A 12380-nucleotide genomic window follows, 5' to 3' on the forward strand; every position below is an offset into this window, starting at 1 on the left:
GTTTATCCTTAACTTCTTGTTGGTCCGACTCCATATCGGGGATACCAGGCCAAAATCACGCGAATTTGCGGAGGGGAAGATTATTAAGAGGACAGCATTCACGTCACGTCACGTGCACAGAGCATGCTCTGGCTCCGTTAAAAGCAATTACAGCTCCTTCTCCGTTTTATCCAAATTATTTATTTTATAACAAGTATTCCTTGGTCTAGTATCCATACATAGTTTAAGTATATATTTTTAATGAACATTTAACACATTATGAATTAATTTAAAAAAAAAAAAAAAAAAAAAAAAAAAGCAGGACCGAACCCGACCCGACCCGACCGTATGACTGACATTTCAGGCCCGACCCGGCCCGAAATTGCCTCGGGTTCGGGTTCGGGCTCGGGCCATAAATCTTAGCTCTACAGCAGACCAATGTTCCTGGTAATTTTCCAGGGGTCTGAGCGTTCACACAAAGTCGGTGAGCAACGCTTGAAACGACAGTGAGCAACGGCAATCCCGAGTGTGGCAACTTAGTCATGATCAAACACGTCCAAAACTTGACATCAAGTTAGATTTTGCTGAGTTTCCGGCAATGCAAAATTATTTTTCACTTTTGAATGAATTCACAAATGTACTATTGCAAATGGCCTCGAAACGTCATTTGTTTTTACAATTCTTTCACAAGATTTCCATTTCTTTTTTTTCCTGGTATATTTTCTCGCATAATACGAACATTTTGGAGGCTTATTGAGTCGGTTGCAAGATACAGAACTGTATTTAATCACATGTTTGAGTGGAAGTACAATGTTGGCAACAAGATTCACTATATATTTCTATATTTTTTTAAAATTCATTTAAAAAAAAAATCTCATTGTGTTTATGTTTTATAGCTGTTACTTTTTTTCTTTTTGTTCTCTATTTACTTTTTTCCTTTCTTTCTTTTCTTTTTTTCTGGCTTTTTTCTGAATTTTTCCTTCTTTTTTCTCTTCCTCTTGTTTTGTTTTTTTCTCAGCTTTTCACTCCTTTTTCATTTTGGTATTTTTTTTCTTTTTTGTTCTATTCCCCTATTCCTTTAACTCATTTTGTGCATAATTTTACATAATATTTGGTCATATAGGGATAAAAGAAGCAAAAACGACCTAAAGAGCTGTTTAGGACCCGAAAGAGCCGGTTCCTTTTAGTGAGCCGAGCCGAAGAAGCCGGTTCTCGAAAGACTCTACTGACTTTACTTAACTTTGTTCTACTTCGACCTTGACTTCAAAATACCGCATTTAGAACACAGCGTCAGGGGAACCCGTGTATTTTTACCTTAATGCACTGTAACTTTGACTTAATTCGCTTCTTAATTAGCAATTTGGAGCCCTGATTTTTGTGAGCTGGCTAGATTTTCATGTGCGCGGAAAAGCTCTGGGTGGTGCGCAATTGCGCACACACGCAGCTTAGAGGGAACTTTGCGCTGGCTAGTTTTTCTTGTGCGCTGAGAATGTGCGGGCAGTGCGCGATTGCGCACAGCCTAGAGGGAACATTGCATCAGACCCCTGGAACACCAAGTTAATCCATTCTGAGGTAGGATCACAAAGTAATACTTCTGTAGAGCAGGGGCATAGTGGCTAACATGAGTGGCTAGAGAAAGAAACAGTGGAGAAAAAAAACGTCAAAGATAACAAGCACCGGATTCCAATGTATTTGAACCCCCAATAACCTTTATAAAAATATTATAAGACGGAAATTATTTTGCTTAGGCTTAAAACACATTCCTCTTCAACAGCTTGTGTATGATATTGACCTCAGGAAGCTGTCAATTGTACCGTGTTATTACCTATGTTTGATATTGATATCTGTGCATGGTCTGCTCATTCTGAAGTTTTGTTTCTTTCCTTGCCCTGATGTAAGTTTTAGATCAGGGTCTTATATTACATGATTCAACTTGACTTGATGGGGGATTAAAAATGAACACTTTCACTTGGGATTGCCATACCCTTAGAAGACTCCCTTTAATTGCCTCACTGTTTTTAATAATAGTCTCATTTGTCTACTGGGCATACAACTTAACAAGAGTGCGCCTTCTTCTTTCTTGATAATGGCAGGCTTTGTCTCCATGGTTTTCATGTTTTTGCTTCTCCCTTTAGCATCACTGTAGGTCATTGTACCCATACCTTATAAATGGAGAACAAAAAATGGACGACTTGCCAAAGTTTTCACAAAGCACTCGAGATTCTGATCTGAAGCAAGAGAGATAGGCATTCTAGGAAATAGTTCAGCCAAAACCATATTGGGCACGTTAATTTAATATGTTTATTATTTAATGTTACTCACTACTTCTTCCAGATAGTAACTGAAATAAAAACAGAATTACTCTACAAGTAATAAATTACCAGGGAAAGTAACTATTTCTGTTGGATTAAAATAAAATAGTTGTATGTCAAAGAATTTGAAATTTTCTGAGCAATATTTGAGTCAGTTGAATGGAGAAGGACAGGTAGTTGTGTTATGGAACGTTGTAATATTTATGGCACCTCACCAAAAACAGATTTATCCTACACTTGGAAGTTCAACCAACATAAGCAGCATAATTAAATAAAAACAGCAGTAAACAATAATAAAGTGAGTTTAATAAATTAAATGTATCTCTCACAACCTGAGACAACTGGTCAAGTAGACATAGCCTACTATACTTCATGTATTTTTGTTTAAAAATTGTAACTTTATGAATCGCTAGTTCTAGTCAGACAACTGCTCAAGTAGACATATGCTGGTATACCTCAAGTATTTTTACGCAGCCCAAGGAAAACGGTGCAACAATATAAAGTGTGTTCAACACTGCAGTGTAAAATAAATAAAACTTTTACAAACTGGTCAAGTAGAAATAAGCAACTGAACTTCAAATATTTTGTTCACAACTAAAGTCAACAGTAAGACAATATAAAGTGACTATCCAATCCCTCTCTCTTCCCGTCTCACTCCCTCCCTTCTCTCCTTCGATCTGTATCCTCCACCTCTCTCTATCTCTGTCTGTCTATGATAGCTGACAAGACTTCTCTCAATGAGGAGAAAGCTGGAGTTTTGGAGCAAGTAGTGTTTAAAGACACAGGAACCGCTGAAAAAGGATCCTACAGTAGTTTCCCCAAATGAGATGTTAAGTATTGTGAATTTTATAGGGCTCTTACTCTAGGACTTTATTGTGAGACGTCAGCACGCACGCACCGCATTAGTTTGTGTTATTTGTATATGGCTGCCGTGTTAGTCAAGTCAAGTCATGTTTATTTGTATAGCCCTTTATCAAAGGGCTGCACAGACCACAGATGATTGCAAACCAGACTATTATGACACCATCCCCTGATCTAAAACCTACATGAGGGCAAGGAAAAACTCAAAACCTCAACATGAGGAAAAGCTTGAATGAGAGCCGTGTGAACAAAAAGACAGCACACTCTGTCATAGACTTATGTCAACAACATGCTGATTTGTACCAAACTGTCAGTAACACTGGCTTTCTAACGTAGGAAAAAAATAAATTAGATTATCCTGTTAGTGAAAAAAATGTTACACAAGAGCCTCATCTATAACAATGATGCTCATAAATACCAACACAGGTATCTTAGAAACCAAATGCGCGCAAAGACTGCAAAGTTTGAATTTTTAGGGTAGTTTTTTGTAGTTTTACCGTACAAAAAACAATTTGTTGATGTCGTACAGTGAGGAAAATGCCATAAAGAGGGGCACAAAAAACTTCTTTTCCCACACCTTAAAGTGAAAACGTCGAAAGGCAGGGGCATCGCATCCCGGGGTCTACTGTATACAGTGGAACCTCGGTTTTCGAACGCCTCTCAGTTCGAACAAATCGGTGTTCGACCAAAAATTTCGAGAAATTCTTGCTTTGCTGTTCTGTCAAAAAGTCGGAGTTCGAACGCCGGTACGCTAGGGTGCGATGCTTTACGGCGTACGGGTGTTTTAGCCCCTAATTATGCCTCCGAAGAAGGTCGGTGCAAGCAGGACAGGTGAAAAAAGACAAGTTGTTCGTCCAACTATTGCCTTTAAGAAAGACATAATAATAAATATGAAATAAATATGAAAGAGGTGTATGAATTTCCGATCTTGCTAGTGAATACAGCATGGCTAAATCTACGATCAGTACGATACTAAAGAATAAGGAGGCTGTGAAATCGAGTGATGCGGCTAAGAAAGTTGGCGCTATAAGCAAGCAACTGCCGCAAGTTTTGGAAGAGGTTGAAAAACTTTTGAGGATTTTTCTCTCCCCACCGTCCACCACAGAGGTAAGAAATCCTATTCATAATCCTTTTTTTAAATTTTTACACGTTTATATTAGCGTAATCTTCCGAAGATTACGCTAACGCGAACGTACGATTAGCCTGGGTTAGCTTCATGTTTACGTTCATGGTAAACATTCAGGGTGTTGGAACGGATTAAAACGATTTTACATTACTTTTAATGGGAAAAACGATTTCGGTTATTGAACAAATCAGTTTTCGAACAGGGTTCTGGAACGGATTATGGTCGAGAACCGAGGTTCCACTGTATTCTTTGATTATTTTTTGTTATTGTTGTAAAAGAAATCTAGTGAATATCATGACATGTTGCCTACCGACTCTTTTATCCGGAATAACAATGAAGACGACTCCTTGGTGATGTTCCGAGGCATAAATGGCGTGGATTGGATGTCCCACAAAGTAAGACTAGGAGAGATCAGAAATGATTCGGAGTTGAAAGAATGTCATCTAAAACATACAACGTATGGGTCCATTTCAGAGTACGTCCTTTAGAAGTGTGCTCCCCAAAAATGGACTAATAAAAATACTTAATTACCTTAATGAGGATTCCATCTGCAAAGTCCCAAAGCCGGACAGTGCCATCTTTAGAGCTTGAATACACCTGCAACAAAAACGTAGTTACACTGCAAGGGAATTTATGGTTTAAATGTGCTTTTTATACTCATACCTTTATATACTCTTATCTTTTTATTGCTCATTTATTATACTTGCACGCCATCTAGCGACCAACATTATAAACTGCATTTAAACATGCGAGTCCTGTCTAAACCAATCAGATTCTTTCATGAATTTATGTGATCTCGCTTAGGCCAATCAGATGTGTTGTTTCATTCTTGTGTTTTCCAATAAATGAGCCCCTAGCCATAGGCAGAGCGTGTTTTTTCCTCCCCGAGCAGATTCTGGAAGCACCCTCTGATGGAAGGGTTGTCAAAAACCTAAATCTCCGACTCAGAGTGTGTTATTTTCCTTATTCTACTACAATCTCAAGTTTTAAACTTGACAACTCAACTCTGAAAAATAATTAGGGATGCATGATAACTGTTTTCCTACTCTTACGATTATTTAAAATCCTGCTCCTGGGGACTTTTACAATTACTGATATTTTTTTTATTAAAACAGGATGTTATATTGAGAAAAATAAAATAAAAACACATTAACATAGTGGACTGTTTTTGCCCTAGTCACTTTAAGCACGTAGCAGCTACCTGAGCTATACATAATCAATCAAAATGTAATAAATTGTTGAAATATATAATGTACTACACTTTAGAGGGCAGTCATTCTCTACCTACCCTCAGCATGTTTTTCATACCTTACGAAATATTTTTCTTGCCACTATCCTTCAACCAAGCAAGGCAGTTTAGGTTGAAAACCAAAATATAAGAAATGTATTGAAAGAAAATCTGCAAATAATAGAAGTACTGAAACGTGCTAAAAAATACTGCAAAGAATAAAGCAGTTAAAAGTACTATAAAGAATGTAAAACCACCCAAAAAAATACTAAAAAGTATAAAAATTATGCTAAAAGGTATTAAACAGTTCTGCTAACAATGAAAAGAATAACAGTGCAATTTAAGGTACTGAAAAAAAACTGTAAACAACTAAAAGTAAGAAAATGTAGTGAAAAGTACAAAGAATACGATAAACTACAAAAAAAGTATGAAGGAACTATAATAACCTGCAGGTGATTGGAAGGGTTGAGCAGCACCCCAGTAACCAGATCAGTGTGACCCTGCAAGTCACGAATGCATTCTTCGGTAGACGTGCTGTACACCTTCACGCATTCTCCAGAGGGGCACAGGAGGAACCTGTGGGGAAACACAGGTAGAGATTTATTGGAGTTTGGTGCTACCATTTGCCAAATGGTTGAGTCCACTGATGAGGTTATATGGTGAAGACCAGGGATAATGGAGCAAATCTGTGATCACACACTACCCAACAAAATAAAGTAGACCAAAGATTTACATCACCCCTACCTTAAGACGTTTTCACATTACGATGTGTAATACTATGTTTTCGAAACGGCATTTTCCCCATTATTTGTCATCCACAACAAAGTATTTTGCAAGAGCAAGAAACGTGTACAATTTAAAGTCTGCCTCATCGGAAAAAATCCGCTTTTCTCACACCAGACCAAGGCCACTTTCATATGTGGTCTCATCTTTTAGAATGTGAATGCTGGGTGAAATGTCGAGATGCCTTTCTGCGGACTGTGCATTATCGAAAAGCGGCAGGTCTCACTATTCTGCCTTCAACCAGACGGGAGGAAATCAACAACCACGGCCGACGAAACCACGGTGTGCCATTAAATCACACGTTCATGGAAGATGAACACTTGTAACATCACATCACGGATTCACAACATGTCGCTCGAGTTCATTCTTAATGCGATAGTGTCCTCTAGTCTAGTGCATATAAGTCAAACTCACGGCATCCGGCAATTGTATATACAACTATATCCAGCCTGTGAAATCATTTTATATACTTCTACTATAATGGCCCAGCTCTATGGAACCCTGAGAACTCTCAGACTATAGATACCACAATGCAGCGCTTCAGTTGCTGACAAGACTTCCTGGAAATGTTCCCGCATCAATCGAGTTAGCTGTAGCCTGACGAGCGCAGCCACTTTAAGATTCAGATTCAGATATACTTTATTGTCATTCTTGTACACGCGTATACAGAACGAAATGTCGATACATCTGACCCACACAGTTTCCTTGAATGTACAGATATAAATAAAATGTTGTATTGAGTTGGAGTATTGAAGTACGAATAATATACTAAATAATTATAGCTATGTATAGTATTATACAGTAGTGCAAAGAGTGCAAGAGGAGCAGCTAACCAGATGTGCAAAATGGGCTGTCAGGTAAACAAGTCACTATACAATAACAATAACACTGGAGTACGATAGTGCAGAGGAGAACAGATGTGCAAAGGAGTCTCAGGAAGCAGAGACGGGACGCCCGGGAACGAGCTTTTATCGATCACATTGTAACGATGGGCTAAACGGAGAAAAGCAGGGTGACGTTTCTGTTGCTGTGAATTACACGGATGCTTAACCCTCACAATGGCCGGGCAAAGAGTAGAATCGGAAAACGGAGCCTTTCAAAACCGATCAGAGGTAGAATATCTGTTTACTGACTTTGCAGGTAAACCCGTATGTCTTCTTTGTGGAGCTAATGTGGTCGCAATTAAGGAATTTAATGCAAAACGGCACTACATGACAAAACATCATAGTCAGCTGAAAAAACTGAATGCAGAGCAGAAGATACAATAGGTTAAAAAGAATATGAGGATACACAAAATCCCAATGTGAAAAGCACAAATTTTATTTATATTCCCATTGTTTTCCCCTTTTGAAGTTGTATTGTTTTGACGGAGAATATTGTTAATGGAAAACAAAGTTTAAGTTTGGATGTAAAGCACAAACTGTATTTATATTTTCATTATTTGTTTAGTTTTTGAGTTTTTCCTTGCCCTCGTGTAGGTTTCAGATCAGGGGATGGTGTAATAGTCTGTGGTTTGCAATAATCTTTGGTCTGTGCAGCCCTTTGAGACTCTTTGTGATTAAGGGCTACAAATAAATATGACTTGACTAGTTTGATTTATTTTAGGTTTTACTCTAATGGTAGAAAACAATATAGGATTTACATTAAAATCCCACCACACGGATAGCATTCAATGGGGGAAAGCAAGTTTTTGGATTGAATTAATATTTAGGGGGACAACGCTCCACTATTAACATCCATGAGTACTTCCGCAAATATGAGTGCATTATGATTGACGTCACGTGTCCTCTTCTGCAAATGCGTGACCCTTGTGGCGTTCACACAGGAAGATCAAGTCTCATTCAAGTCTCAGACAAGTCAAGATAAGTTGGAAATGTCAACACGTTCACGAAAACATCAGATAACACCCCAAAAAAATCGGAATTTAGGTTAATCTCTGCAGTGTGAACCTGAAGATGCCTGTGTGCTATTGGTAGGCTTCATATAACATGCAGGTCTGCAACTGGCTTGTATCACTGGATCATGAATATGCTGATTTGTTATTGGCTGAATTACCTCCAACAATGCCTTTCTATTCAATTCAAAATCACTTACAAAAACTTTAAGGGTCTCACGGCTTGCAGTTATGCTAAAAGGAAGAAGCAATAATGTAGGCATAGAAACAAAGCTTGCCATGATCAATAAAAAGAAAGCAACCGAATTGCTAACCTTAGTGTTATATGTACACTTTTAACATTTTTACCTGGGATACCGGAATGCGTTAGATATTACCATAGGTTTCTAACCGCCGCCATACATTTCCATCTATTGATCCACATCTCATAACGGATTTGTGTCGTATTCCTGGGATCAATCGGATTTTAATGTTCCAAAACAAAGTTTAGTGGGAACATAGTTAATGCCACTGACTTACGGTCTACGAATTGGTCATTCATGCAAATGAGATCATGACTTTTAATGTAATCAAACACTTATTGTTGTTTGTGTTCTACATGAGATCCCCAAACTAAGCTAGCTGGCTAGCATCAGGGCTATACCGCAAATGAGTTGACAAACGCAAAAGTTGTTCAACTTCCCGTGTGGAGCAGTTAAACACACAAAATAAATCAAAAATGCACTTACTTGGAATCACGCGTGATCACCGGGGCTCGAAAGTTGATTTTACACCCTCCGCGTCTAACCACGCGGACATCAGCGTGTTCCACCATGTTTTCGTTTGAAGTTCAACTTTGACCCCGTCAACTATGGAAGAAGACAAGGGACAAAATTGACACAAAAACAAAATACAGTACAATACTGTATTTTATGCTGTATACCATAATTTGTCATAGGATTAATTAATTAACATATGTTTGAACTACATATATTTGGTGCCACGCAAACGTAAGTTCAGACCATAATTTTACCTTGTGATTTCAGGCCCAAAATTCAATCTCTAAATTAAATCTCTTTAGTAACAATTGGTGGATATGGGTGGGCGAAAATATTATATCAGCATACAGAAAAAACAAGCGTCTTGTGTCAACAATGTAACAACATTTAGAAAAAAATAAATACAATAAAAGTAGCTTTTGAGGGGGAGCAAGAAACGTCTTCTCTATCACTTCCGCCAAACAGCGGAAGTGACGCTCCCACCCCGGAAGCGACTTCGCAGGTGCTAGCCGTCGTCATGGTGCCAGTTGCTTTCCGTGTCATTCAGCGGCTTTCCTGCACGTCAACCCGGCGCCGGGTGCAGTCGAGCCGGCAACATGACAACTGACAAGCGGCTGGCGAAAATATGCAACTTGTCAAGAAAGTGGGGAAGAGCCATGAAGTTTGCCACGCTACTCTTTTATGGCTTCGGTATCGGGCTGGTGGCTCTCGGCCTGAGAGAGTGGCTTACTGGCTTCGAGGAGAACCGATGCAGTATGACCTTTATGTACCAGTATCCTGAATACCGGGTAGGTAATTAACTTTTACTAACGATTACTAAAGCTACTAGTCAAAGTCATGAGTCAATTATGTAGGGGGATTTTGAACATTTACGTGTAAACAACAACAGGCCGCCATTCCATGTCTTCCAATTAATAAATCATAATAAATTGTAATAAACCATCTCCTGGAAACTCCATAGTAAAGCAATAGATATTGTTATAAAAATATCCTTAATCTTCTATTTAATATTCTTTTTGTACCTCATTTTTCTCTTAAGTCTTTATTGCATGTGTATCCTAGAGTGCCTTGTCTTATCTCGTTGTAATCAATGTTATGTAATTTCGCATCTCATTAGCTGCACCGCTTATCCTCAGTAGGATCGCGGGGGTGCTGGAGCCCATCCAAGCAATCATCAGGCAGTGGGAAGGGGACACCCTGAATTTGTTGCCAGCCAATCGCAGGGCACACAGGGACAGACAACTTGCTCGCTCATTCACACCTAAGGACAATTTTGACCAGCCAATTAACCTGACATGCATGTTTTTGGGATGTGGGAGGAAACTGGAGTGCCCAGAGGAAACCCACGCAAGCACGGGGAGAACATACAAACTCCGCACAGGAAGTCCGGTAGCTGGATTTGAACCCACACAGGAGGTTTCCAAGACCTTAGAACTGTGCCTGCACACGCGCTAACCACTGCGCCGCCGCGCTGCCCATTATGTAATTTAATCATTGAAAATTAAGACTATTCTAAAACACACCAAAAAAAATAGAATTTTGTCATACATTTAGGGGGAAAATGGGTCATCCCCGTTTGTCTTCTGCTACAACCCGTTTTTTGACCCCGACCACGTTTAATCTCCCGTCCCGACAAACGACCCGTTTTTTGACCCCGACCACGTTCTGATCTCCCGTCCCGGCTAACGACCTGTTTTTCCTTCTAACTACGCTACGATCTCCCGCTCCGGAAGATCTATTTCCGCTTTCGGAACACGCTTTGATCCCGTGAGCTGCTTGCTTCCCGCGGCCGGCGAGCACTGGATCGCTGGCACTGCCTTTCCTCTATAATTCAATAAAATTGTGAGTGACGTTACGCATCTGGGTCCTACTTCTGTTCTGGTCGTGACAGTAATACTAAATGCATAAAAAGAAGCCTTACATTTTCTGTATATTAAATGAAAAAAAACTTATCTTATGTAGTAGCCAACAAAAGTTAGTATAATTTTTGAATATTTAAACTTGTTTCCCTTCATATTTTGAAGGGGTTTATGTCATTTGCAGTCCCTTCTCAGGGTTTCTTCATTTTCCTCATGTTGAGGTTTTTGAGTTTTTCCTTGCCCTCGTGTAGGTTTTAGATCAGGGGATGGTGTTATAATAGTCTCTAGTCTGTACAGCCCCTTGAAACTCCTTGTGATTAAGGGCTATTCAAATAAACATAACATAACTTCCATTGGAAAAAAATGTAGTGAGCTAATTCGGAATGAAAAAAGATTACAAGCTGTGTTTTCATAGCCATAAAGCACCATGCCATTTTAATTAGAATTAGAATTGAAGATAAAAAGAAGAATCTTAGGAAAGTTTGTCAGTATTTGCAAGGTTTTGGTTGTAGACTTTCCCACAAGCTTAGAAAGATAAGCGGTATAGAAAATGTATGGTTGTAGACTGGCCTAAATTATATCTATTAGAGCAGTGTTTTTCCAGCCTTTTTGAACCAAGGTACACTTTTATTTATAAAAAAGTTCGAGGCACACCGTCTGTTGAAAATGTTTGAAAATGAAGTTATCTCAAATATTTCACTACCTCATATGCAGAGAATTAGTATATAAAAAGATGAAAATAATACTTGAAAAAGAACGATCTGCTTTATTTATGTTTTTATTTTTTACAGTGCAATCTTAAACCACTTAGTTAAACAAATTATGTTATTAAATGTACTGTGCTACCGCATGAGCAGATAATTAGTAAATTAAAAAATATATAAAAATCTACTGTCACCTACTGATATGGATGACTATTTCAGTTCCTCATCTGAAGAGTGCAAAAATACTGAATAATGGCCTGATTTTTGGGAAAGATAAAATTGGGCAAATTCCAGCGGCACACTAGATAAGGTCTCATGGCACACTAGGGTGCCCCGGCACACTGGTTGAAAAACACTGTATTTGAGGACATTAGCAGCCACATGCAATTATAAGTATTACCTCCTAAGATCCTTGAAAAGTCTTTTAAAAATAAGGCCTAAATTGGCATTAAAATGTCTTCAATTCCATTTTCGAAAGACCTAAAAATGTAAGCACCTAGATTTAGTAGAATTTATCAATCGTCCACATCCAAGCATGTGTTTTTATGATGCTACAAATTGGTCATGAATAAAGCACAGTTATGTTTTTCCACTGAAGCAAAAAGTCATTTTTTTATGCATCATGATAAAAAAAAGCTTTCTGAATGTAGCAGAAAACTGCTACATTCAGAAAGCTTTTTCAGAAATGGTTTTTCAAATTAGTAGTCATCTGACTGAGGATCCATAAAGTACTGTAAACATTCTTTTTTTTTTTTTTTACAATGGTTTTTGCTTTATTTGTTTCAAGTCATGTTTATTTGTGACGCCCTTAATCACAAGGAGTCTCAAGGGCTGTACAGACCACAGATTATTGCAAACCACAGACAATTATGACAC

The 12380-nt window shown here is 38.5% G+C and overlaps 2 protein-coding genes across 2 annotated transcripts in view; one reads left to right on the forward strand and one right to left on the reverse strand.

Annotated features, from left to right (window-relative positions):
- The window catches only part of wdr75 (WD repeat domain 75), a 39594-nt gene extending 30273 nt beyond the window's left edge, over positions 1-9321 (reverse strand). Inside the window, exons 1-5 of the mRNA XM_088352454.1 lie at positions 9196-9321; positions 8912-9031; positions 5953-6082; positions 4810-4875; positions 4589-4679 (exon numbers count right to left, since the gene is read on the reverse strand). Of these exons, the coding sequence (XP_088208580.1) occupies positions 4589-4679; positions 4810-4875; positions 5953-6082; positions 8912-8997 (373 nt within the window). The 5' untranslated portion in view covers positions 8998-9031; positions 9196-9321. The remainder of the gene's footprint in view (positions 1-4588; positions 4680-4809; positions 4876-5952; positions 6083-8911; positions 9032-9195) is intronic.
- A 120-nt stretch (positions 9322-9441) lies between these two features.
- The window catches only part of pgap1 (post-GPI attachment to proteins inositol deacylase 1), a 31593-nt gene continuing 28654 nt past the window's right edge, over positions 9442-12380 (forward strand). Inside the window, exon 1 of the mRNA XM_088352456.1 lies at positions 9442-9729. Coding sequence (XP_088208582.1) covers positions 9538-9729 — 192 coding nt within the window. The 5' untranslated portion in view covers positions 9442-9537. The remainder of the gene's footprint in view (positions 9730-12380) is intronic.

This window comes from Urocampus carinirostris, chromosome 14, assembly GCF_059441175.1.
Source record: "Urocampus carinirostris isolate Australia breed hairy pipefish chromosome 14, RoL_Ucar_1.0, whole genome shotgun sequence".
NCBI classification, from domain to species: domain Eukaryota; kingdom Metazoa; phylum Chordata; class Actinopteri; order Syngnathiformes; family Syngnathidae; genus Urocampus; species Urocampus carinirostris.